The sequence below is a fragment of the Macrotis lagotis genome, chromosome 3, assembly GCF_037893015.1.
Source record: "Macrotis lagotis isolate mMagLag1 chromosome 3, bilby.v1.9.chrom.fasta, whole genome shotgun sequence".
NCBI lineage: Eukaryota > Metazoa > Chordata > Mammalia > Peramelemorphia > Peramelidae > Macrotis > Macrotis lagotis.
Window position 1 is genome coordinate 107167943 of NC_133660.1, and position 23712 is coordinate 107191654.

General features: G+C 36.3%; 1 protein-coding gene across 2 annotated transcripts in view; it reads right to left on the minus strand.

Annotated features, from left to right (window-relative positions):
- The window catches only part of RXFP1 (relaxin family peptide receptor 1), a 174534-nt gene that overhangs the window by 8041 nt on the left and 142781 nt on the right, over nt 1-23712 (minus strand). For both annotated transcript variants that reach the window (XM_074229053.1, XM_074229054.1), the window contains exons 10-15: nt 15803-15874; nt 14344-14415; nt 11045-11116; nt 9781-9852; nt 7730-7801; nt 6182-6411 (exon numbers count right to left, since the gene is read on the minus strand). In XM_074229053.1, the coding sequence (XP_074085154.1) occupies nt 6182-6411; nt 7730-7801; nt 9781-9852; nt 11045-11116; nt 14344-14415; nt 15803-15874 (590 nt within the window). The remainder of the gene's footprint in view (nt 1-6181; nt 6412-7729; nt 7802-9780; nt 9853-11044; nt 11117-14343; nt 14416-15802; nt 15875-23712) is intronic.

The following is a 23712-nucleotide window of genomic DNA, read 5'->3' on the forward strand; positions in this document are numbered from 1 at the left end:
ACATTATTCTTGATAGTGTAGTTGGCATGTCAGAATGACCGATATCCTATCTGGTCCATTGCTCATCTCTAATAGAGTGTAGCAGTGGAAACTAATAGGTAAAGTAAAACAGCAACAACCAACTTGATTCTTTGCAGCTATGCTTGAGAATTTGTGAAGAATAGAAACTTGTTTCAGAATTTGATCCTATCTATGGAGAGTAATCCAGCAGCTGCTGCGCATGTAGAGCTTGAATGGAACTCTTTTTTTTTTTTATTTTTATTTTTTTAGGTAATGGGGTTAAGTGGCTTGCCCAAGGCCACACAGCTAGATAATTATTCAGTGTCTGAGACCGGATTTGAACCCAGGTACTCCTGACTCCAGGGCTGGTGCTTTGTCCACTGTGCCACCTAGCCACCTCAGAATTAGCATATTTTCAAGGATTAAAAGTTATCCCCCAGATTGTTGCCTTCTGCGCCTCTTTGTTCTCGCCTTTATGTACTATGTTATTACTTCTGACCACCTATTCTTTCTTCCAACTTCTGAGACTCTATGCCTAATTAATCAAATTCTGCCTTCTGAAAAGGCTGTGATGTCATAACAGATTGGATGATAAATTAATGTTTTTGGCTCTCTCAGGAGTATTTGCAGCATAAATCTGTGGGAATCCTTTTTAAAAATATTTTTTTATTTATTTTGTTAAGTATTTCCCAATTACATTAAAACATTTATATTTAATATTTTGAGTTCGGGGGTGGAGCCAAGATGGCTACAGGAGAAGATCCTCTCTTAGGTGCTCTCTCTCTGATATTTCCAAACTTATAAAATAAGGTCTCTAACAAATTTTCAAGAGACAGAACCCACAGAGGGATCCAGTGAGGCAATTCTCCAGACCAAGGTAACCTGGAAAATAGTGGAAAGTCTCTGCTCCGTGGGGTTAGAGGGGCAGCCCGCCAGAGTGAAGGAACTTCAGCCACCTGAAGGCAGCCCCAGGACACCTGGGAGCCTTGGGGCCCGGGGGCAGTTTCCTGACCTACACCTTGGGGAGGGCCAGGTACAGCTTGGAAGATCATCAGGGGGGCCTCTGCCAGAGGGAGCATGGGAAGCCAGCCCTCAGGGCACTCAGCTAGCTGTGTGACCTCTACAGCCCAGATCCAGGAACTGGAAGCAGGTGGAGCTGGTAAGCAAGAGCCCCAGGTAAAGGAGCCTTGAGTACTCAGCCTAGGTAGAGGAGTGGAGAGAGACTTCCAAGGTCTGTCCTCTGCACCTGGAACAGGACTCTGCGGCTCTGATCACATTCAGATCCTGATCGCAGTCTAGGCCCCCCATAGAACAGCAGCCCCGACCCCCAACCAGAGCTTCACACACGGAGATCCTAGTGTGGGGGGGGTGTCCCAATAATACTCAAAAGCTCAGAAAGCACCCCAAGACCGTGCAGAGGCCCGGGAAATGAGTCAACAGAGAAAAAAGAGGAACACCACTGAGAAATACATTGTCTATGATCCCAAGAAGGATCAAAATACTCAGTCTGAAGATGAGGAAGTACAAGCTCCTGCATTGAAAAACTGCAAGAAAAATGGAAATTGGGCTCAGGCTATGGCAGAGCTCAAAAGAGATTTTGAAAATCAAGTGAGGGAGATAGAAGAAAAATTGGGAAAAGAAATGAGAGAGATGCAGGAAAAACATGAAAACAAAGTCAGCAGCTTAGTCAAGGACATCCAAAAAAATGCTGAAGAAAATAAGAAAATAACATGTTAAAAACCAGCATAGAACTGCAGTCAGGATCACACAGGACTTAGCAGCAACTACATTAAAGGCTTGGAATATAATATTCCGGAAGGCAAAAGAGCTTGGAATACAACTGAGAATCAACTACCCAGCAAAACTGAATGTCCTCTTCCAGGGAAAAAAGATGGACTTTCAATGAACCAGGGGAATTTCAAATGTTCCTGTTGAAATGGCCAGAGCTGAACAGAAAGTTTGGTCTTCAAATGTAGGACTCAGTTGAAGCATAGAGAGTGGAGCAGAAGGGTAAAATATGAGGGACTTAATGAAGATGAACTACATGTATTCCTACATAGAAAAATGATACTGATAATACTCATAAGAACCTTCTCTCTCTCTCTCTCTCTCTCTCTTTTTAGGTTTTTGCAAGGCAAATGGGGCTTGCCCAAGGCCACACAGCTAGGTCATTATTAAGTGTCTGAGGTTGGATTTGAACCCAGGTACTCCTGACTCCAAGGCTGGTGCTTTAGCCACTACACCACCTAGTTGCCCCTGAACCTTTTCATTTAATAGAGCAGGTAGAAGGAGCTTTTATAGATGAAGCACAGGAGAGAGCTGAATTTGAAGATATAGTATAAAAATGGAGTCAGTTGCTAAAAGGGAAATGTAATGGGAGTAAGAGAAAGGAGAGGTGGAATAGGCTAAGATATTTCATATAATAAGATTTTTTTATTACAATGAGCTATTGCAATGATATGGAAGGGGGGAGGCAAGGGGGAATGAGGGAACCTTCCCTTTCATCAGAGGTGGCTAGGAGAGGAAACAGCATATATACTCAATGGGGTATAGGCATCTGGAGTAAAGAGAGAAGGACAGGGGGAGGGGGGGATGTGAGTGATGGAGGAAAGGGTGGACCATGGGGGGAGAATAGTCAGATATAACACATTTTCTTTTTTACTTCTTGCAAGGGGCTGGGATTGGATGGCCTGTCTGGGACCATAGGGCAGGGTAGATGCTGGGCCTAAGGGGTGGTATGTGGGCTTGGGGATCTGTCTGCTGCACCACTCAGCTACCCTACAGCAGAGTCAGAGTGAAAGGAGAGAGAAAATATAGTATATGGTAGTGGGGAAGTATGAATGGAGGGAGTTGAATGGCAATGGTGGAAAAATATGGAAGTAACTTTTGTGATGGACTTATCATAAAGAATGTGATCCACCTGCAACAGAGCTGGAGGTTTTGGAACATAGTCTGAAGCACATTTATTATTATTATTATTATTATTATTATTAATTATTAATTATTATTATTATTTTTGGGGGAGGGGTTTCAGGGCAAATGGGGTTGGGTGGCTTCCCTGGGGCTGCACAGCTGGGTGATTGTTGGGTGTCTGAGGCCGGATTTGGACCTGGGTGCTCCTGGCTCTGGAGCTGCTGCTCTGTCCACTGCACCACCTGACCACCCTTATTATTATTATTATTGTTGTTATTATCATTATGATTATTTTGGTTTTTGCAGGGCAGTGGGGTTGGGGTGGCTTGCCCAGGTCACACAGCTGGGTGATTGTTGGGTATCTGGGGCTGGATTTGGCCTCAGGTGCTACTGGCTCCAGGGCCGGTGTTCTGTCCACTGCACCACCTGGCTGCTCCTATTATTATTATTTAATTTTTTCTCTTTACTTTATTGCTCACGTGGGTCTATATTTTTGGGGGGGAGGGAGTATTATGTTTCCTCTTTTTTTTAGATTTTTCAAGACAATGGGGTTGAGTGGCTTGCCCAAGGCCACACAGCTAGGTAATTATTAAGTGTCTGAGACCAGATTTGAACCCAGGTACTCCTGACTCCAAGGCTGGTGCTCTAACCACTACACCACCTACCTGCCCCTTATGTTTACTCTTAAACAAGAATATTTTAGTAATGTATAAAAAAACAACATTTGTACAAAAATAAGAATAAATAAATAAATAAAAATTTAACAAATTTTGAGTTCCAAATTCTTGACTTTCTGCTTCTCCCCACCCCTTGAAAAAGTAGACAGTATATTTAGTCCATAGATCAATATATATTAAATCACGTAAACATTTCCATATTAGCTATATTGCCAAAAAAGAAAAAAATGAGAAAAATGAAGAGTGAAAACATTCTGCTTCAGTTTGCATCCAGATTCCATCAATTCTTTTTTGCTAATATGTATGATGTTCCTCTGATTCTACTGCCTTCACTTTGCATCAGTTCTTATAAGACTTTCCAAGTTTTTCTGAAGCCATCTTAACCAACATTTCTTATAGGATAAATAGTATGTCTGTGGACTGTGGAATTTCCCACTGGGGAATGGAATGCTCTATCCCTTGATAAGGAGCCAGCAAGTTATCTTTCAGTGCCCCAAGAAAATAATCTAAGATTGTAAGTGACAGGAGAGAGTGCCCTTGGGGATTAAAAGAAGGAGTTTTTTACAATGCAATCAGAAGTCCAGTCCCTATCTCTTCTCCCTAAAGAGTAATCAGCAGAAAGTAAAGGGAGATTTTGTTGACTCAGAGGGGGCATTCTACCACCCCAGAGATCACAATTCCACAAAAGGGATTAATGTTAGGTCACTACGTGATAAACCACTGATGGGGCCAAAATATTTCATTGAAAATTTGGAGATGAAAAAACTTGCTGAGTTCAGTAGCCTAAGCAACATACACTGATCCACTTGAGATTGTTTTCCTCCAAATAGTTACTGACAAAACTTTTAGGGAAGAGAATTGGAAAGAGGTAGAATGAAAAACAGCAAAGAGTGAAGAGGAAGTTAATGTTTTAACTTGGTTGAAGGAACAGGAAAATTTCCAGGATATCTTGACTCACATTTTAGGATTATTTGTTAAACTATGGAGCCCTTAAGGATAATGTCTATTTCTTTTTCAGTTTAATATGCTTACGTGCAGAGAAGGCTTTAGGCAGAGAAGACCCATGAATGTAGTACAATGTCTTGGATCTACTAGATGTCCAACATATGTATATAGAATGAATGACACCTTGTACTGAAATGATATTCTACCAATCAGAAATGGTAATTGCAAATTAAAAACTTAATGGCCTTAAATTTCCCTTGGGTATAGGGTAGAAATTAGATTAGAAATTCCATAAGGTTTCTTCCTACACTTTTCAGTAGAATGTTTAGGTCTTAGGACCCATTGGAGTAGAGGCTCTGACCCTGGGATCTGCAAACTGATTTTTAAAACTATTTTGATAATTATATTTTAATATAATTAATTTCCTTTGAAATCCCATGTATACTGTTTAAAAGCATGATTCTGAGAAGGCATCCATAAGCTTCATTAAATGGCAGAGGAGTCCATGACACACACAAAAAATATGAGGAATGCCTGTGTTAGATGAAGGACATTTTTTTAAAAAAAGGTGAATGGATCCTCAAGACTTCTAGGAAGTACTCTAAGATGGTAAATAGGTACTCTCCAGTAGCATTTGTGTGGGGAGTCCTTGGGAAAAACTGCCCCAGATTAGAAAGTATGAATGGGCTGTGTATTTACATTGCTGGAGGCAATATGCTCATCCCTGTGTATCTGGGCTAAGACTTCCTTGTGATAAAGTCCATACAACAGCCACCCCAATTTGCCTTTCTGAGGCTAGCATATCAATCAGTAGATAAATGGTGTAAAGTGTCTGAGAACTCTCTTCTATTGGGAAGCTAAGGAGATAATAAGCCAAATCACTAAACTACATCTTTGCAAAAGAATTTGACTAGGATTTCTGTGAAGAAACTAGATCTAGCCAGAGGCTAACAAGCTTCTTTGACTCAGGAGAAGGAGGCATGGGAAAGGGAGTTTCAGAACACATTTGAGTGCTTGGAGGTGCTATGGATATTTAATAATACATAAATTCCTGCGAGAATGATTTTAATGGACTTGACACAGCATCAGATGCTTACATCATAAAACAACCAGCTATTCTATTCTCCTGCGGTAATGACTTCACTGGAGGGAAGCCTGGAAGGGAAGGGCAGAAGGAGAGAGAAGGACTAAGAAGCAATGTTCGGTACTTTATAAATTAGCCTTTAGGATCTCACATTATTATTTTGAATGGGAGATTCTAAGAGAGCCAGCTAGCATGAGAGTGATGGTCTTCATCTCAGAAAGCTCTGGTTTCAAGTCATGTGTCTGATGCTTATTAATCAACTGTGAACAAGTTGTCTAACCTGTCTATGTCCTAAGGCATCTCTCTAAGACTTTAGTTTACAAATGAACTGCCAATCTCTAATAATGGAGGAGGACTTTCTATGTACAGAATTGCCCATCTGGATGAAATTCTAGGCCTGGACTTCCTTGTTCCCAAAGTTTTACATATTAAGACTTTAGAGTGACTATGAAAAGAAGCCACAGAATAGTATGTAACTCTCAAAATTGGAATTTGCTTATTTTCTAACAGTGAATGATTGTAAATAGTCAAAAAATTCCCCTTCCCTAGGAGAAATACTCACAGCACAGAGAGATGATTGACATTGCATGAAGCTTATTCTCAGACCTGATATAGGGCCGCATACAGATGACGAAGATGTTTCCAAAGCATGTAACTGCAGATACAACCCAGACAAACACTCTCTGAATGATGCTTGCTAAGAGATTCTCTAAGGATGAAATTCCATCAGTATTTGGCTTGCAGCTGCGTACATGTGGAGCATAGCCACAGTACTGGAATTTCTTAAAATATCTGTTGGTCAAAAGAAGTCAAAATGATATTTAGATGAAAATATTCACATATTACATTGATATTCATTTTTGTATGTGATACCACTTCTCCAGTTAAAAAACTTGATTTTGGGAAAATTGTGGTGGAGTATAGTAGAAAAAATATTGAATTTAGAATCAGAGAACTTGGGGTCAGGTGAATTACCAATCACTTGTCATCTTTGGCCTTATTTCCTTTATCAATGCATTGGAGTAGATGACCTTTTTAAGGTCTCTTCCAGTTACAGATCCTATGGCATATTGAGGAATTATAGAACATAAATACTATAGCTTTAAATTCAAGTTTAATTTTGGTGGGATTGTACATTTTGCTTTGGCGTTAACCTTACAGATTAACTATTCTTCCTCTTTTTCTAGATGAGGCAACTTGAATGTAGAGGTCTGAAGGGATGTTCTATTTTACAGAAGTATGATTTGGCAGAAGCTGAAGCCAGTACTCTGATTCCAAGTCTGCAACCTCTCCAAAAGGACATACACACACACACACACACACACACACACACACATACATATATGCAAGGGAGGAACACAAGAGTGTTGGTATAATCAATCTAATAGATGCCAGATCATTAATACAACTGTTGTTCATCTGGCATGGAAATGGTAAGAAATTCTTAGGGTTAGGCATATATATTATTTTATTACTCAACCAACTAATTAGATCACTTATAGATTCCAGAACTCTCTGGGTATTAAAAAAACTTTTTAAAAATATCAGTTTTAGAATTGATTTTGATGTTATTGTTGGTATTTCTTATTAGTGTTTGCTAAAGACACTTTCCAGGGATGAAATTTCAGGGTATACAAACAGATAGCTGGCCCTAAGGTTGAATTACTGTAGCCTCACATTTATAGCAATTACAGCATTGAGATCTCCCCAGTCCTGCTCACTCACTAGTGATAGCTATAATAGATGTACAAATTATAAGACATCTGGAAGGACCAGCAAAAGTGTTCATCTGTGCTTAGGACAGAGCCATAGGATGGTTCAGATCATTATTAGAAAGATGAGCACAACCCCTTCATTTTACAGATGAAGAAATCCACTTCCACAGATGTTGGGACTTGCCCAAGCTTAGTTACTTGAGTAGTAAGTAGCAGAGCCTAGTCTATGATTCTTTGATCCCAAAACCAGCTTCCTTTCCACACAAAGTCCTCTTGGCACAGGTATAAGCATTAGTTAATTTTATAAGCAAATGAGACATTAAAAATTTATTAAGTGCACTTGATAAGAGCAGGTAACAGATTAATGAGGAAGAGCGGGGTGGGGGAGAACTTACATGTGGGATAGATTCCTAAGAGGCGCAAACATTCTTGACTGGATATTTGAAATTTCAATTCCTTCTAGACTTCTAAAAACATCAAATTCAAAATCAAACAAAGCAAGAGATTTAAAATTCATAGCATGACAAAACAAGCTTTTATGGGGCATTTTAGTACCCCTAAAACTGTTCAGCACCACTTCAGAATTATAACTAAACTAATTTCTTTCAGGCTGCATTATATAATAGCTGGCAAAGGAAGTTAGTCACCAAAGTTATCACATTCAATGAAAATGAATGATGTAGCTTATAGAATTTAGTTACTCAAGCTACATTAGACTTGGATCCCATTTTTTAGGGGGGAAATATAAGAATAAATTATGGTCAAATCTTGATAATTGAAAGCCAATGAAAGGAAGGAAAAGATAAAACATTAGATAACAAAACTGTTCATGTTTAATTTTGAATTGTAATCAGTTAACAATATAGTCTTCTGTGATAGACTATATGAGGAAAAAATCCATTTGTAAATAGATAGCTAAGATTTGTCTAAAACTGGAGAAAATTTCTCTACTGCTTTGCCTTAAATATTTGTAGGAAATAGGTCAATCAACCCATGATTTAAAATCCCTGTCTAAAATCAGTGAATTATATTTTATTTGAAATACAAAATTTAGGTGAAGGTTATTGCCTTAAGGATAATCAACAGAAGTAGTTGGAAGGGAATGAAGTCTGAATCTGAATAGCCTCCTCTTCTAGTGATCGGAAGTGACTGTATTGGGACAGAGATACATGGGAGCAGCATGTGTTTCAGAGGAGAACACTTTCCCTAGTCCAAGAGAATGGAGCAGCCAGGGAACAGATAGATTTCCTTTAGAAACATGTGCAGCTAGATGGCACAGTGATAGACCTAAGTGCAAATTTGACTTTAGATATTTACTTAGTAGTGTGGTCACAGGCAAATTGTTTAATACCCCCTGTGCCTATTTCCTCATCTATAAAATGTACCTCCCATAACTGTTGTGAGGATCAAATGAGATACTTGTAAAGTGCTTTGCAAACCTTAAAGCACTATATATTAAACTAGCTATAATTTTTCCTCCTTTTCTTATTGAAGCAGATATGTGTGACCACTCAACTGAGAGAGTAGCTAATGGACAATTATTGACAGCCCTTAACTTCTGTGTGTAAGAGAAGGAATTTTCAATTCTGAAAGCAGTTTAATTTTAGAACCTAGCCATCTTGACTAAGAAGAAAGATTTCCTTGGCTGTACAAGCTTTGATGATTGGTTCATAGATAATTCTGAGTTTGAGAGCTCAGGGATTAGATCTTCTAGAGAGATGAGGTGACTTTTTGGGAGAGAGAAAAAGATTACCTTTATAGTTAGTGAACAGTGTCCTACTTGGAGAGTCAGCGAGTTATTCATATAGTACATGTGTCTCTCAAGGGGAACTGTTTGTTCAGCACGCCTATGATGTTTTTTGTTTTGTAGAAGGAATACAAGCCATAGGATATGATTGTGTAGGACTTTTTCTTTCTTTTTATTTTTTTGGAGGGTAAGGAGCCTCCTAAATACCTGGGTTGCCCCAATAAGCAGTCCCAAATTCAGTTCTTTTCTAAGAGAATACTCTTTGTGTTTCTGTTTACACGCTCTCTCAGTCCTTTGCAACTTCTGCACATTTTGGACAATGAAAGAAAAGCTGTCCTCATTATATACATTATAATTTTGAACACCTCTTTGGGAGGGGGCTGAGTTTCTATTAAATGGGAACCCAGTTTTTTTTTTTGTGTAACTCCAGGTGGGGTTAAGGAGAGAAAATGACTCTCTTTCTTCCAGGATCAGATTATCTGAGTGACCCTGGAACTTTCAAATAGAGAGATACAGGGCCACAGTTACCTATTAACCTAGCTAGTTAGAAGGTTCCTGGAGGATTTTTTCCTAATATCCCTTTCTAAAAGGCTCACAAGTGAGCTTTTTTTTATATTATATTAAATTAAAAAGCAAAATGTTGTTGTCTAAAGATTGAAGTCATCAAAAATCTCTACCCCATCAAATCCATATACTTACAGAGATTTGAGTTTGACTAGACTGTCAAATTGGTCTGCTTTGATTTTCTGGATTGGGTTATAGGAAAGGTTCCTGTTAAGTTAACAGTGATAGGTTAGTACAGTTTTTAAAAAAGTTTGCATAAAAAAGAACTTTTTGTAAAATTTAAATTGTGACCTTGAGAAATAACCACACTAGGGGCAGCTAGGTGGTGCAGTTGTTAGAGCACTGGCCCTGGAGTCAGGAGGACCTGAATTCAAATCTGACCTCAAATGCTTAATAATTACCTAGCTGTGTGGCCTTGGACAAATCACTTAACCCCATTTGCCTTGCAAAAAAAACCCCTAAAAAATGTAGAAAATTCTAGAGCATTAAGCATTATCTTCTTTCTGCATTTTTCTTTTAAGATATAGAGTTCTAGAGTGAGAGCAAACCATTATTAACATTCTAGTATAAATTAGGTTAATCATTCATTTTCTTCTAGGACTAAAAGAATATTAGGCAGCAAGAACAAACTGGGTAGGTGGGAGATAAAGTCCTTCCCATTTTCCCCAGCTTAAACACAATATAAAACAATTACTTAATAAAAAGATGAGTTTATAAAATCAATCAGACTTTCTTTTTTTGGGCCAAAATATTTATATATTGAAGAATGATACCATGCTACATATTCTTAGGTATGAAGATCAAGGAAATTGTTCCCTTAGGTAGAATGATACTTACCTCAAAGCAAAAGTAGTAGTTGAATTTAAAGGAAGTAAAATTTAGAAAAAAAAATGCATTCTCTTAAGAGCTATTGATTCACAATGGGTGTTTCTCTAAAGGACTGTTGGAGAGTCACCCATCAGATATTGAAAGTTTGGGAGGAGAGAGGGCTAGTGATGAAGGAGAAGTAGCCCTAGGGTTGAGTCAGGAGACCTGGGCCCCAGCTCTGTCACTTAGTAGTTGTGTGACTGCAGTCAAGTTACCTATGCTCTCTGAGGTTGAACTAGAACATGACTACCACCAGGTGTCAGTGTCTGGCCTGAGAACCGAAGAAATGGGGATGAGCTGCAAGGAGCAGAGAGGCTCATTTTAATGAGGAACAGTCAGGGTGGTAGTATTAAAGCTGGAAGGGACTGCAAAGATCCTCTAGTTGGACCTCTCTTTTGAGGGAGGCAGTTTCTCTGAAGGAGGATGTTTGTCAGAGATGCTTCATATTTGAGATGTCATTTCTGTCCCTAGTGACCCAAGTGGGGGAAAAATAAGAAGCAGTAGAATTAAATCAATTCCTGCTAGACCTTACAGTTGTGAGAGCTCCTTCAGGTCCTTAAACAGGTAAGGAGGAAGAACTTCAATCTTGTTACTTGCTAAGTCCCTAAGGAGAAATAATCCCAAACACATCATGTTATTTGCAAGACTTCATTCATTGCATTGACATTTATTAGGTAAGGCATACTGGTGAGTAAAATTGAACAAGAAAAGGTCAAAAAATCAAAAGATGTGGAGCTAGCAAGAAAACAATAATTATAGTATACATTTCATATAACTATTTTCCCACAACAAATACTTTTTGAGGGGGTAGGAAAAATTTGATAATTCTCTTTTCTAATTCTTTTAACTTTTAATGCACATATGTCATTGTCCTAATTTTGGGATGTGGGCATTAAACAGAGGATTTGATCTTCATTTATATACTCTATAGGCCTTTTGACTTTGGATTTGATTTGGGGGGGAATGCTAATTGCAAAAGAGTACATGATAGTACATTAAAAATGTTTCTTGAATATTATAATGGGAATCCTTTTCAGGTATAGATTAGATTCTGTGGTTGCTAAGGTCCCTTATAAGCCTAAAATTCTGTGATTCTCGAATCATTTCTAGCTATAAGCTTCTTAGTTCTAAACTTCTACCCTAGTGTCCTTATACACCTAAACATTCACTGAATTACCTGATGTTGCAATCAGAAAACTGGACTGTCTATGATGCTGGGGCCCTCTAGAATTCCTTTGTTTTCAGCAAAAGGAAAAAAAAAAACTAGAGGGAAGGGACTATCCTAACGGCTAAACCCTTTGAGAAACAGGGATGGGGTAGAGCTTAATAACTCCTGGAGATGGGTCTTTTCTTGGTCCTTTTCTTTTCCCATACTTTCTCCTTTGGCATTCTATTTATTTACTCTGTCTTAATGTCACTAAAATCATTATCTCTAGTCCTGGCCTCTCTTCTGATTTCCAGATTTATATCTCCATCTTCACATTCAAATGCTAAAATCTAAACCCCAACACTGACCACTACCAACAACAAAGCAAATTCCTGCTTTGGTTATCTCCAAAAATGTGTGTCTCATTCTGCACCATGAGTCCACACTTCTCTGGCAAGAGGCACATCAAATTTTATTAGTCATCTGGAATTTTTGCTTATCATAGCATTGATCAGAGTTTTTTTCCATGATTATTATAATTATAGAAATTGTTTTCCTAGATTCACTGAGCTTATTATTTCCTCCCTAAACTTGCTCATAACATCAATGTTTCTACCTTGGGCATAATCATCCACCCTAGCTCTTATATTAAAAAAAATTAGAATTTACTTTGGTTTTCCTTTTTTTTAAATTTTTCATAGTCAAAAGCTCTGCTAATTCCACCCTTTTTTTACTCCTTTACTTTACATTGCCACCTCCATTCTAGTATAGACTTTCCTCTCTTGTTTAATAGTCCATTAAGACTATTGAAATAGCCTTTTAACAGGTTTTCTTGCCTTCACTTTCTTTATTCTTTTTTGTCTTCCATTTTATTTCAAATTCTTGAGGAAGGATAGTCTTTATCATTGCCAAAGCTAACCCCTTTACTTGTGCCCTTAAACCTAACTCTTCTCCTCTTAGTATCATTTAGAAGTTTTCCTCATGAATTGCCAGTTCTTCCTTCCCAACCACACCCCTGTTTCCATAGTCAGTCTTTCTCTGCAAAATTACTCCTTTATGGTTGCTTCAATCTCTTCTTCATTCTTTTTATTTAAGAAGCAGTATGTATGTTGGGGAAAATTTATGGTAAGCATAGTGTGACAAAATGATTAGTGGGAGGAGGGCATATTGCTGGATAATTTACCAAAGTCCATCTTCACAATGCCTAAGGGCTTGATATTTTTTCCTTGATTGCAGATGAAGACTACCTAGCCTTGTTGGCACTCCTAGGCTGTGTCTAAGTGAGGAATGTAAACTACTCTGAACCTCTGGGAGGGAAAGAGACCTTGATCAGCCTCTAATTCAGTTAACAGGAAGTTTTGAGAACATGATATAGATATGGCTTCTGTCTCTGTTGTAGCTATTCTAGCTTGTGTTGAGGTGAAGGATTATTGGAGATGTGGCATCCTTGTGAGTTTTGAAAGGCTGAAAAAGTGAGCTCCCAGATGTTTAGGATTCCATAGTGTTTATTGGCAGCCCTGAGGAGTACCCTGCTTGACTCAACACAGATGTGGGTCAAACCTAGGCCTCAAGTCCTACAGCAAGGGAACAACTTTTCGATCAGCTGAGCCATGTTTGGAAGTGAACTTAGTGGGATGAATGCTTTGAAGCAACAACCTTAGGGTTTGGAGTCTTGCTCCCATGGAGGGAGGTAGTATGGCAAAGAATATACCCCAGTTAGTGGATATTTTATACTTCAAGTTTGCCTTTATGTTTTCAGTAAATATCCCTTTGTAAAAGTTAATTAGGGTTGATTTGTCCCAATCACTGGGTCAGTCACTGATAAAGGAGGGATATTAATTGTAAGTGACAATAGATATTGAGATTGTGCAAGAATGGGACCTCGAGACAACAGCTTTGGAAAGCTATCCATAACCCTGTAGAAGTAACCTTAGAGGCTACCCTTCTGATTTATGAATCTGTATGAGATAAGAGCTGGTTAATTACTCCTAGTGCCTAATATATATATATATATATATATATATATATATATATATATATATATATATATATATATACACATAAAATACATGCTATAGTTGAATGAAACAAGTTTCAGATCCTTCTTGGCAGGATAGAAGTTTCATACCACCACCATTATCCTCCAAGGCAATTAAAAACCCCCAACCTTTCCATTTCTAAGTCTGCCAGTAAGAAGACAAGGCTTATGGGACCATTGGATTATAGATTTACACTAGAAGGGACCTTAGAGATCATTAGGTTAGGAAAAGTTAAGGGAGTGATCTAAGATCATCTCTTTCCAGAATAAAGGTCTCACTAAATAACTAGATTCACAGTCTGGATCACTAACAATCATCAAACCAGAAGCTGATGATTATATCAAGGGTTATACTAATTTCACATCAAGTCAAAAATTGGATTATTAGATTATAACAGAGAGGACAGTCTAAGTGAATTTTTCTCTCTCAAAAATTTATATTTTATAACTTTTTTTTATTATATACAGTAAAATGAACTATTAAATAAAGGTTATTACTTATTTTTATATTTAGTGTAGGTAGAGACAGATACCATGGACTGTTCAAGTCCTAAAATACTGTTAAAACTGAAAAAAAAAACTTTGAAATAATTTCCAGTTTTTTTAAAGTCCCATTCCCTACCTCTTAATCCTACCCCAGACTTACAGTTCATATAGTTTCTGAAGGGGGGCGAAGCTATTTTCATTTAAGTGATTGATTTCATTTTTCCTCATTACCCTGAAAAAATAAAAAAAATATGATTTAGCTTCTTGACACCACTGCTATCACATGAGAAAAAAAGGGTGACAATGATTCATCTAGAAAAGCAAAGATATTGTGTCTATGAATTATCTCTTAAAGTGTTGGGTTGGAGAATTATCTAAAAGTATTGTGTTGGAGCGATATGTAGGTAGAACAATCGAATTCATTTCAACCTGGGTTGTCCAAAAGTTCACCAATGGAATAAAAGAGCAATGATGTAAATTTTTCAATTTGATGGGATAAACATTTGTAAATAGTGAAAATCTCTCTTGTGAAACTATAGAATATCTTGTAAAAGCAATGTTATTTTTTTGAGTTCACTTATCTTTGGGGCACCATGTATGTCTTTATACAGTGTTAAAAAACTTTATACATGATAATATCTTTATACATGATTAACACTTATTTCACTAACTATTTCACAGCTGCTTAAGAAAGTTCATTCTTGTCCTAATTTGGAATAATTCAGTAGGCTTACATTTTTAGATCCTCAAAGGGAATTGGAGTTAAAGTGAGCACCTTAGCAATTCCCCTCTCCTTTTCTACCTTAAAATATGTAAAAGGCAGTCCTTGCAGTTTCAGAAGTTTTCCAAGGCCATGAATACAATCATTATCCTATAAATTTGTACTTTCTCCCACTATCAGTTATTAATTCTACATCCCAATATTCTTTTTCCAACATTCCCAGTATTTGGACTAAGAAAACTAAAGCACATTTCCTAGAAGAAACATATTTTACAAAATAAGGAAAAAAATTCAAGGACATATAACAGAAATGTAGAATTTATCCAATATCTTTTAGGGCAGCTGAGTTTTAGTTGAGTTAATCTAATAGGTATGTGTGTTGCATGATTATATATTGAGATACTTCATGTGTCTCATTATTAGTAACAAAAATAGTACTGAAACCCTCAAACAGAGTGCAATTAGTATGAATCTATTGAGTATATAGACTAGTATAAGGTGCACTGCTGGACAACAAGAATCCTGGACAACAAAGAAATAGGTAAGAATTAAGTAAATAGGTAAGAAACTTTCCAATCTGAAGGAAGGTTCACCCATGGAAGGCTCATATGGATGCTAGAATGTATTACAAATAAAACCTATCCTATAGAAAATTAGAGACACAGGAAAACCAGACTTTCCAGTACCCATAGATATTATGGTACCATTTTGCTGATCTTGTATGATATGCTTCTTTGATTGTGCAGAACTTAAAGTTGACTATTTTTACTTATTCTCTGTTTCAAAGAAGTTTTAATGGGGAGGTAACATCATCAATAATTACCATGTATTGTTTATATTAATTTCTTTTAGCAAATATAATTCATTTTGATTTTAATGCTTGTGAAATATTACTTACAAAACAGTTAAAGTACTGCAGGAAATGAAAGTCATGTTTCTTAAATTGTGAATCTGGTTGCCTTCAAAGTCTCTGTAAGATAAAAAATATTTTCACCGACAAAAATAAGTTAAGATTTTGTAACTGATCTATATATTTTTCTATCTTTTCATGTATGTATTACTTAGGACTGAGAAGATTGTCTTTGCTTTTGGACAGAAGGAAACTGTACATTCTTGTTTTTGTAGTCGGTCAATAAATATTTCTAAAGCACCTACTATGTAGCTAAATTCTGGGGATACAAATACATATAAAAACAAAGACAGTTCATGCCCACAAAGAAATTGCAACCTATTATATTATAAGACAACATCCAAAAGGAAATTGAATAGTTTTCTCTTTTGAATAGAGATTCTGGAGTCCTTGACCCTGTCCTCCAGTCTAGAAGCCTACATGAATTAGATGGGAGTACTAACTAGATTCAGTCCTACAATACAAAGATATTTCCCAATAAGGGAAATGTTTTCCTTCTTGGGGAAGGAAGGCATATTGGAGAGTTCCAAAGAAGTCTAAAGGTACTATGGTTGGTGGGGAATGGGGAGAAAAACTACTATAATTTCTTGTCCTATACTAAGATGTTATACAATAACTTCTGATAATTAAAGTCATTCATCCTTCTCCTACACTGTATTTTCTTATATTTTTTGGGACAACCTTCTTATTTTATTTATTTATTTATTGCAAGGCAAATAGGGTTAAGTGGCTTGCCCAAGGCCACACAGCTAGGGAATTATTAAGTGTCTGAGGCCGGATTTGAACTCAGGTATTCCTGATTCCAGGGCTGGTGCTCTATACACTGTGCCACCTAGCCGCCCCTAGGGACAACCTATTTTAGAGAAAAAATTCAGAGGTATGAAAAATGAGAAATAATAAAAAAGAATAGAAAGTATTATGATTATCCATTATATGAATACATTTAATATATTTTAATAAATACAATAAATTTAATAAATATAATAAATATTTGTACAGTCTGAAATTGCATTCATTATATGGTATTAGATGTTATTAACCATACCACAAAGATAAATTTAGGTTACTGGTCACTTATGTGATTGAGGGTTTATTTTTAGTTTCTAGAGCAGCGGAGTTGCATTGTGGTTAGATGGCTGAATAGTCAGCAGTATCTGGTTTCAGATCTCATCTTTAATACCTACTAGTTACATGATCAATGACAATCTTTGTCATCCCCATTTTTTTCATCTGTTAAATGGGTATAATAATATATATGTAAAGCAATCTGCAAACTTTAATTTAATTGGTGGTTTTAGAGACCTGGTTTTCTAATTTTTTTAGTTGACTACCCAATTCATTAATCTCTTTCTTCTTTCTTTGATGAAAGTGTTTAGAGATATGCATTTTGTCATAAGCTACATCCAAAAAGTTTTGGTATGCTGTCTCAGTGTTGTCATTTCCTTTCATGAAAATCTTTATTGGTTCACTGACCCACACTTTTTTTTTTTGGCAAGGCAATGGGGTTTAAGTGACTTGTCCAAGGTCACACAACTTGGCTATTATTAAATGTCTGAGGCTGGATTTGAACTCAGGTCCTCCTGACCCTAGGGCCACTGTTCTATCCACTGCACCACTTAGATGCCCCCCTGACCCACATTTTTAAGGATTATATTACTTATAGCTTAACTTATATTTTTTTCTTTAATAGCTCTTTACTGACTATAATTTTTATTACATTGTGGTAAATAAAGGGAATATTAATATTTATGCTTTTCTGCAGGTATGATGTTTTAGTGTCCCAAATTCATGGTCAGTTTTTGTAATGGTGATATACAGCATTGACCAATATGAATATACTTTTCCATTCCTATTTAGTAATCAGTAGAAATCTTTTCGAAAAATGCTATTCTTTTTTAGCTGTTTTTATTATATATATATATATATAATATATATATATATATGTATATATATATGTATCTGAATGGGGCATCTTGAAATTCCTAACTATTATAGTTGTATTATCTGTTTCTTAATGTAAATCAATTAACTTTTCTTTACTTTTGAGAAGATGTGCCAGTGTGTTTAAGTATTGATACTGATTTTTTTATCATCATATGGTATCTCTTTTAATCAACTTCATTTTTGCTGTTGCTTTGTCTGAGATTATGCTTGTTAGACCAGCTTTATTGAGAGCTCAATTGAAGTATAATAGATGTCTAAATCTTTATGCTTTAGTGTATTTCTTATTAAAATATATATTATTGTACCACAGGGTATAGCATCCAAATTCTTAGAGGAGAAGTAAAGTGAGTTACAGGAAGATATAGGGAGCAAAACTAATACTACTAGTGAACTTCAACCACCCTCTCTCAGAATTAGATAAATCTAACCACAAAATAAACGAGAAGGAAGTTAAGGTGGTAAATAGAGGGTTTTTTTTTTTAGGTTTTTGCAAGGCAAACAGGGTTAAGTGGCTTGCTCAAGGTCATACAACTAGGTAATCATTAAGTGTCTGAGGTCAAATTTGAACTCAGGTACTCCTGATTCCAGGGCTGGTGCTCTATCCACTGCACCACCTAGCCGCCACTGTAAATAGAGTTTTAGAAAAGTTAGGCATGTTAGACCTTTGGAGAAAATTGAATTTTCTCAGTAGTACATGGCACCTACACAAAAAATGACCATATATTAAGGCATAAAAATCTCACAATCAAATGCAGAAAGGCAGAAATATTAAATGCAACTTTCTCAGATCATAATGCAATTTAAAATACATTTAATAAAGTACTATGGAAGGATAGATTAAAAATTAATTGGAAACTATATAAACTAATCCTAAAGAATGAGTGGGTCAAATAACAAATCATAAAAAACAATAATTTCATCTAAGTGAATGACAATTATGAGACAACATACCAAAACTTATAGGATGAAACCAAAGAAGTTCTTAAGGGAAATTTTATATCTTTTACATAAATGAAATAGAGAAAGAGGAGCTCAATAATTTGGGCATGCATCTAAAAAAAGCTAGAAAACACCCTAAAAATCAAAGGATTAATAAAATTGAAAGAAAGAAAACTATTGAACTAATAAATAAAACTAAGAATTGGTTTTTATGAAAAAGTCCCCAACACAATAGATAAAGCTTTGGTTAATTTGATTGAAAAAAAAGAAAACCAAATTACCAGTACCAAGAATGAAATGGGTAAATTCACTACCAGTAAAAAGAGAATTAAAACAATAATTTGTAGCTATTTTGCCCAACTGTATGGAAATAAATCCGACAGTCTAAATGAAAAATTTAAATTGCCCAGATTAACAGAAGAGAAAAAATACTTAAATACCTAACTAAATACTTAAATAACCCCAGATTAACAGATTAACAGAAGAGGAAACTAAATACTTAAATACTTAATTAGATACTTGAATAGCTCCATTCAGAAAAAAGAAATTAAATAAACCATCAATGAATTTCATAAGAAAAATCCTCCAGAACTAGATGGATTTACAAGTGAATTCTACCAAATATTTAAAGAACAATTAATTTTAATACAATTTACAAACTATTTGAAATATAGGCAAAGCAGGAGTCCTACCAAAATCCTTTAATGACACAAATATGGGGCTGATACCTAAACCAGGAAGAGCCAGAACTGAGAAAGAAAATTATAGACTAATTTTCCTAATGAATATCAATAGAAAAATTTTAACTAAAATATTAGCAAAGAGATTAAAGCAGGTTATCACTAGGATAATGCATTATAATCAGGTGGAATTCATACCAGCAATGCAGGGATTTAATATTAGGAAGACAATCAGTATATTAATCATATCAATAACAAAATATATAATTATCTCAATAGCAACTGAAAAAGCTTTTGACAAAATATAGCACCCATTCCTATTAAAAGCATTAGAGAATATAGGAATAAATGGAGTTTTTCCTTAAAACGATAACAATATCTACCTATCTAAATTCATTAGCAAGCATTATCTGTAATGGGGATGAGCTTAAGGCATTTCCAATAAAATGAGAGGTGAAATTAGAATATTATTCAACATTGTACTAGAAATGTTTGCTTTGGAAATAAGAGAAGAAAAATAATTAGAATAGTCAATGAAAAAACAAAATTCTCACTCTTTGCAGATGATAAGATGGTATACTTATGAATTAACCGAAAACCTAGTTGAAACAACTAACACCTTTAGGAAAGTTGCAGGATATGAAACAAGCCCACATAAATCATTAGTATTATTACCCCAGCAATATCTTTTACAGGAAACCTTTCCCAACCCTTCATAATTTTAGTAACATTCCCCTCTTAATTCCAATTTATCCGGTATATAGCTTGTGTATATATATATATATATATATATATATATATATATATATATATATGTATATATATATATATAATATATGATACATATATTATATATATATATATATTTACAAATTGTCATCCCTATTAAATTGTAAGCCCCTTGACAGTAGAGATTGTCTTTTACCTCTTTTTGTATTGCCAGTGCTTGTCACATAATAGGTACTTATCAAATAAATGTCCATTGGTTATTCCTTTTTACTACTGTTAACCTACCTTTTTGCATTTCTCTTAACTCTTGTGTTTGAACAAGATTAAATCTTTTCATCAGAAATGTTTAGAAATCTTCTAATTCACTAATGATTTATCTCCCTTCCTGGGAGGATTATACTCATTCTACTGGGTTTTTAAATTACCTTTGTCTTTTAGAATATGGTATTCTGAACTCTTAACTACTTTACAATAGTGGCTGCTAAATTTTGTGTGATTCTGATTATGGCTTATCTATACTTGATTTCTTTTGCCCTGCTTGTGCTATTTTTTTCTTTGAACTGGAAGTTCTGGATTTTGGCAAGTGTCTTTTTTTTTTCAGGAGATGATCAATGGATTATTTGTTTCTGTATTGCCTTATAGCTCTAAAAGACCTGGGCAATTTTAAGATTCTTTTTGAAATATTATGTCTACAATTCTTTGTTATAGTTGTTATTCATGGTTTTCAGGTAATTTTTTTCATTGTTTTTCAGTTTGTTTTACTGTGAGATATTTTACAATTTCTTCTATTTTTTCAATCTTTTTTTATTTCTTTTTTTTTTTTTTGGTTCAAACTCCATAGATCTTTATTTGGATACAGATGGTGTTCTCCATCACAGACAGCCCAAAATCGTCCCTGGTTGTTGCACTGATGGAACGAACAAGTCCATCAAGGTCGAGCATCATGCCCCCCCCCCATGTTGCTGATAGGGTGTACAGTGTTTTTCTGGTTCTGCTCATCTCACTCAGCATCAGTTCATGCAAATCCCTCCAGGCTTCCCTTAATGTCCATCCCTCTTGGTTTCTTTTTTAATATATTTATTTATTTTCTAATTTTTTTATTCTCATTTCGTACAAATGGTTTTTTTTACATTAATAAAATATACTTGTTTACAAGTAAACAAAATACCCCTCCCCCCATGAATATAGATAGACTTGCTTGGGTGAAAAAGTAAAGGGGAGAGAAAAAAAATTAAAATTAAAAAAATAATAGTAATAATTGTAGGTATGGCCAGGTGGCGCAATGGATGAAGCACCAGCCCTGGAACCACGAGCACCTGAGTCCATATCCAGCCCCGTAAACCCAATAATCACCCAGCCATGTGACATGCAAGCCGCCCGATCCCCACTGCCCTGCAAAAACCAAAAAGAAGAAAGGAAAAAAAAAGACCCAAAATAAAATAAAATAGTAATAATAGTAGGGGTGGCTGGGTGGCAGACAGAGCATTGGCCCTTGAGCCAGGAGCACCAGGGTCCAAATCCAGCCTCAGACACCGAAAGATCATTCTGCTATGTGGCTCCAGGCAGGCCACCCAGCACCACTTGCCCTGCACCCTCCCCCCAAATAATAATAACAAAAAATGTGCTTCAGTCTTTGTTCCAACACCATCAACTCTGTCGTGAGTGGATCACATTCTTTATGATAAGTCCATCACAAAAGTTACTTCCATATTTTTCCAACGTTGACATTGCTGATCGCAACTCCCTCCTTTCTTATTTCTCCACTACTGTGTACTATATTTTCTCTATCCTTTCACTCTGACTCTGCTGTAGGGTCGCTGAGTGGTGCAGCAGACAGATCCCTGGTCCTGGGGCCAAGAAGCCCTGAGCCCCCATACCACCCCTTAGGCCCAGAATCCACCTGGCCCTATGGTCCTGGGCAGGCCATCCAATTCCAGCCCCTTGCAAGAAGTAAAAAAGAAAATGTGTTATATCTGAACACTGTCCCCCCATGGTCCATCCTCTCCTCCTTTATTCACATCCCCACCCCTTCCCCCTGCTCCCCCCTCCTTCTTACTCCAGATGTCTATACCCCATTGAGTATATTTGCTGTTTCCTCTCCTAGCCATCTCTGATGAGAGCAAAGGTTCCCTCATTCCCCCTTGCCTCCCCCCTTCCATATCATTGCAATAGCTCATTGTAATAAAAAAAAATCTTATTATGTGAAATATCTTGGACTATTCCCCCTCTCCTTTTGCTTTCTCCCTTTCCATTTACCTTTTTTCCTATTGACTCCATTTTTACACCATATTTTATCTTCAAATTCAGCTTTCTCCTGTGCTTCAACTATAAAAGCTCCCTCTACCTGTTCTATTAACTGAGATGGTTCATATGAATATTATCAGTATCATTTTTCTATACATGCAGTTCATCCTCATTAAGTCCCTCATATTTCCCCCCTCTCCTCCAATCTCCATGCTTCACCTGAGTCCTGTATCTGAAGATCAAACCTTCTGTTCAGCTCTGGCCATTCCAAAAGGAACCTTTGAAATTCCCCTGGTTCATTGAAAGTCCATCTTTTTCCCTGGAAGAGGACATTCAGCCTTGCTGGGTAGTTCATTCTTGGCTGCATTCTAAGCTCTTTTGCCTTCTGGTATATTGTATTCCAAGCCCTATGAGCTTCCAATGTAGATGCTGCTAAGTCCTGAGTGATCCTGACTGCAGCTCCACGATATTTGAACTGTGTCCTTCTGGCTGTTTGTAATATTTTCTCTTTGACTTGGGAGTTCGGGAACTTGGCTATAATATTCCTAGAGGTTGGTTTTTTGGGATCTTTTTCTCAGGGGGATCAGTGGATTCTCTCCATTTCTATTTTGCCTTCTGCTTCTAGAATTTCAGGGCAATTTTCCTGTAGTAATTCTTTGAAAATGATGTCAAGGCTCTTTTCCTGATCATGACTTTCAGGTATTCCAATAATTTTTAAATTATCTTTCCTAAGTCTGTTTTCCATATCAGTTGTTTTTTCAATGAGATATTTCACATTTTCTTCTAATTTTTCATTTTTTTGGTTTTGAAGTATTGATTCCTGATTTCTGGTAAATTCATCAATCTCCCTGAATTCTATTCTTTGTCTGAAGGATTTATTTTCCTCAGGGTGTTTTCTTATCTCTTTTTCCATCTGGCCAATTTTGCTTTTTAAAGCATTCTTCTCCTCAATAACTTTTTGAACTGTTTTATCCATTTGACCTAAGCTGTTTTTTAGCATGCTATTTTCTTCAGCATTTTTTTGGATTTCCTTGACTAAACTGCTGACTTCATTTTTCATGTTTTTTCCTGCATCTCTCTCCTTTCTTTTCCAAGTTTTTCTTCCAACTCCCTCATTTGATTTTCAGTCTTTTTTTGAGCTCTATCATAGCCTGAGCCCAATTTCTGTTTTTCTTGGAGTCTTTAGATGTAGGAGCTTATGCTTTCTCATCTTCAGACTGAGTATTTTGATCCTTCTTGGGCTCATTTGCAAAATATTTCTCAATGGTCTTCCTTTTATTTCTTTGCTTGTTCATTTTCCCAGCCTAAGCCTGTTTTTTGGGGGTGCTTCCTGAGCTTTTGGGACACTCCCACAAGGGTCTC